The 3,403-nt window shown below is 54.7% G+C and overlaps 1 protein-coding gene across 1 annotated transcript in view; it reads left to right on the top strand.

Annotated features, from left to right (window-relative positions):
* LOC308060553 (transcription factor SOX-17-like) overlaps window positions 1-1,510 on the top strand; it is a 37,767-nt gene extending 36,257 nt beyond the window's left edge. The window contains exon 2 of the mRNA XM_080379441.1: window positions 195-1,510. Within this exon, the coding sequence (XP_080235567.1) occupies window positions 195-1,120 (926 nt within the window). The 3' untranslated portion in view covers window positions 1,121-1,510. The remainder of the gene's footprint in view (window positions 1-194) is intronic.
* The last annotated feature ends 1,893 nt before the right edge of the window (window positions 1,511-3,403 follow it).

The raw sequence follows: 3,403 nt of genomic DNA, 5'->3' as shown, positions 1-3,403 counted from the left end.
GTGAGCGCGGGGTGCGGGTGGGCGGTCCGCGGGCGGGCTGCGGGGACAGCCGGGGGCTGCGGGGAGCGCGGGCGGGCTGCGGGGACAGCCGGGGGCTGCGGGGACAGCCAGCGGTCCCGGCGGGCGGGGCGGCGGCGCTGCCGCTGTCGGGGCCCGGCGGTGGGCGGCCGGTCTGACGGTGCTCGTGGGCGCAGGTAAATCGTGGAAGGCGCTGTCGCTGGCGGAGAAGCGTCCGTTCGTGGAGGAGGCGGAGCGGCTGCGGGTGCAGCACATGCAGGACCACCCCAACTACAAGTACCGGCCGCGGCGGCGGAAGCAGGTGAAGCGCCTGAAGCGGGTGGAGAGCGGCTTCCTGCAGCACGGCCTGGTGGAGGCGGCGGCGCCCGGGCTGAGCAGCGAGGCCGGCGGCGGCGGCGGCGGCAGGATGTGCGTGGAGGTCCTGGGCCTGGCCTACGCCGAGCAGGGCTACGCGGCGGCGGGCGCGGGCCACTACCGAGACTGTCCGCCGCTGGGCGCCGCCTTCGACGGCTACAGCCTGCCGACGCCGGACCCGTCGCCGCTGGACGCGGCGGAGGGCGAGGCGCCCTTCTTCGCGGCGGGGCTGCAGGAGGAGTGCGCGCTGGTGCCCTACGGCTACGCGCCGCACCCGGCGGCCGAGTACCCGGCGGCGGCGGCCGAGAGCCCGGCGGGCGCGGCGCTGCGGCGGCACCTGCCGCCCGGCGAGGCGCTGGGCCCGAGCGGCTCGCTGCAGGGGCTGCTGGGCTGCCCGGCGCCGCTGCACGCCTACTACGGGCAGGCGTGCCAGCCGCCGGGCCCGGGGCGCGGCCCGCCGCCGCTGCTGCCGCTGCCGCCGGGGGCGGTGGGGCAGCCGTCGCCGCCGCCCGAAGCGGCGCCGTGCCGCGAGCAGCTGGAGCCGCTGCCGCCCGAGGAGCTACTGGGCGAGGTGGACCGCACCGAGTTCGAGCAGTACCTGCGCTTCGCCTGCAAGCCCGAGCTGGGGCTGCCCTTCGCCGGCCACGACGACGCCGGGCTACCGGCGCCCGAGGGCGCGGGGCCCGTCTCCTCGGCCGTGTCGGACGCCAGCACCGCTGTCTACTACTGCGGCTACCCCGACGTGTGAGGGACTCGCTCGGGGGCGCGCCACGGACTGCCAGGGGGGCGCCCGCACCCGCTCCTATTTATGTAATTTATTTGAATCTTGAGAACTGACAGGGTATCCGTGACCTGCTCGAGGTTTAAAAGGCGACGCGCCTTTTCGCTGTCCAGGTGGTGCAGGTCTTGCCATCGCTGTCCGACAGTGACATGTAAAACTGTCCCTGCTGTGGAGTCGTGATACTAGTTACACAGTGGAATACAATTTCTGAGATCTTGTTAGAGATCCCTATGCTTTTGTAATGTTGTACAGGGTGCTGGTTTTTATATGTTGGATTTGTACAGAATAATTTTGCACTTTTACAAATAAAGGGAAAATAATAAAACTGGTCGCTGATATCTCCTTGAAGAGATGTTATCGTCGTTTGGAATCGATTATTACTGATTTTTAAACTACTTTTAATTATGTCCGTTGCACTAAGAATTAGGTTCCATCACCCTTTCTGTAAACAGTCGTCTTCTGTCTCTCTTGCTCAAATTATAAACAAAACTTGAAGTTTTCTTAAAAAAAATAATAATTAAACTTTATTGATAGTTTCTTAGACGGTTGTTTAATACGACTGAATTAAAAGACAAAACGATAAGGGGGCGGCCTGTTTTATGTTTGAGGTGAAAAAGAACTGTAAGAAAGCTCTTTACCGAAGTAAGGTTTGAGTCTGTTTTAATGTAATCGTGGATACGCTGGATGCCATTAAGAAATAGCGCCTTGCTGTAATGGGCGGATAAGCGCTAGTTAAAGCATCTCCCCGGAGAAAATGTCTTCCGTGTCCCTGTAGCTGCTCTTGCTGTGCCGGGCAGGGGCGGGCGGTGGGGGTTATCAATCGCCGCTGCGGAGAACGAGAGCAGTAAATCAGGGTTCAAAGGAGGTGAAAAAAATCGACACGAGCCTCTAGAGGGTCGACGCGGGGCTGCCAGGAGCAGCCCGCTCGGGTACTCAACCACGGCGGCACCTTTAACCGGACGTCACAGAATTACCTACCATTCACTTTCCTACATAAAGTCCTTATGCTACGTTATCGTGACTATAGCTAGAAATATCCTTGTGATTGAGAAATACGCACCCTGCAGTTCAACTTCCGTGGAAAAAAGGCGTTTTCATTTAGATGTTAGGACTGAGTATAGCTGTGGGGTGGGACTGATAAATTCATTATGTTTATTACTTAAATCGGGGGGAGAGAGTAACTGTCATCAGGGTCGTTTGCTTCCTAAGATAAAGCTGTCGAACTGAACCCTGGGGAGGAGGGGGCCGGGGCCGAAGTGGCAGACTTGCCCACTGAATAATCTGTCTTCCATGAGGACGGGAAATTAAATTGGGTGCATTTTCAAATTACATTTAAAGAAGCTTATGTTTGTACTGGTGAAAGATAAAATAGTGTACACAGACCCGGATGTAAACTGTCTCTGTCGGTAAGTGCCGAGCCATAGCCTCGCTGGCAAAGCTTGACCAGGTAATTGCATGCGATTAGTGAGCCTGGTATTAAAATGCGTTCAAACCCTTAGTATTCTGTAAAATACTCTACCCTCTAGTTTCTTAGTCTTCCCATTTTATTTTCAAGCAGTCTTCAGTTCTCACAGGTATAACTAAAATACACCACCACCACCCCCCGCCACTCTCTTCACTTCTCCTCCACGTGTACACGAGAAAAATGATGTATTCCTGCATTAAGTGGTACCTGAAGAAAAGAACGTTAGGTATGTTCTTGGTACTTTAACCTGGAAAAATTTATTACGTGTTCCTAAGCATAGATAGGTAAACCCAGTAAATAAATATGCATGAGAAGTAGTGGGTTCGTCTTGGTTGAATTTTCCTTTATTGTATGATTTCAGCCTACAGGACTAAATTAAATTTGTTTTGCCCATTTGGGGTACGTGCACGGCTTTCTGGAGGAAAATCACTTCGGTTAGTTTTGGAGATAAATCATTATTATGCTTTTAGTAAGTTTGGTCACTGTTTCTTCTCATTTTTCATTTAGGTGTAGGTTTTGCCCACCTCCTCTCTCCTTCACCTGAACTTTGCAGACAGCTGAAAGCTGAAGCGAACTTGAAACTGTAAGTGGGCTCATGACGAAGGTTGAAAGCCTTCTACTGATTTTTTTATAATAATACCGGAAGTGATTGACAATCAATTGTGTTAAATAGATATACAGGTTTTGGAAAGAGGGTTGGCCAGCGTAGCAGTCCTGGCTGCCAACAGTGTGTGGTGATGATGTATAGGCAGATCTTACAATAACCCTTTGCACAGAGCTTTTGC

Source organism: Falco punctatus (genome assembly GCF_963210335.1).
Source record: "Falco punctatus genome assembly, chromosome: 3".
In the NCBI taxonomy this organism is placed as follows: Eukaryota; Metazoa; Chordata; class Aves; order Falconiformes; family Falconidae; genus Falco; species Falco punctatus.
Note: the sequence above shows the minus strand (reverse complement) of the source record. Positions and strands in the feature narration are given on the sequence as shown.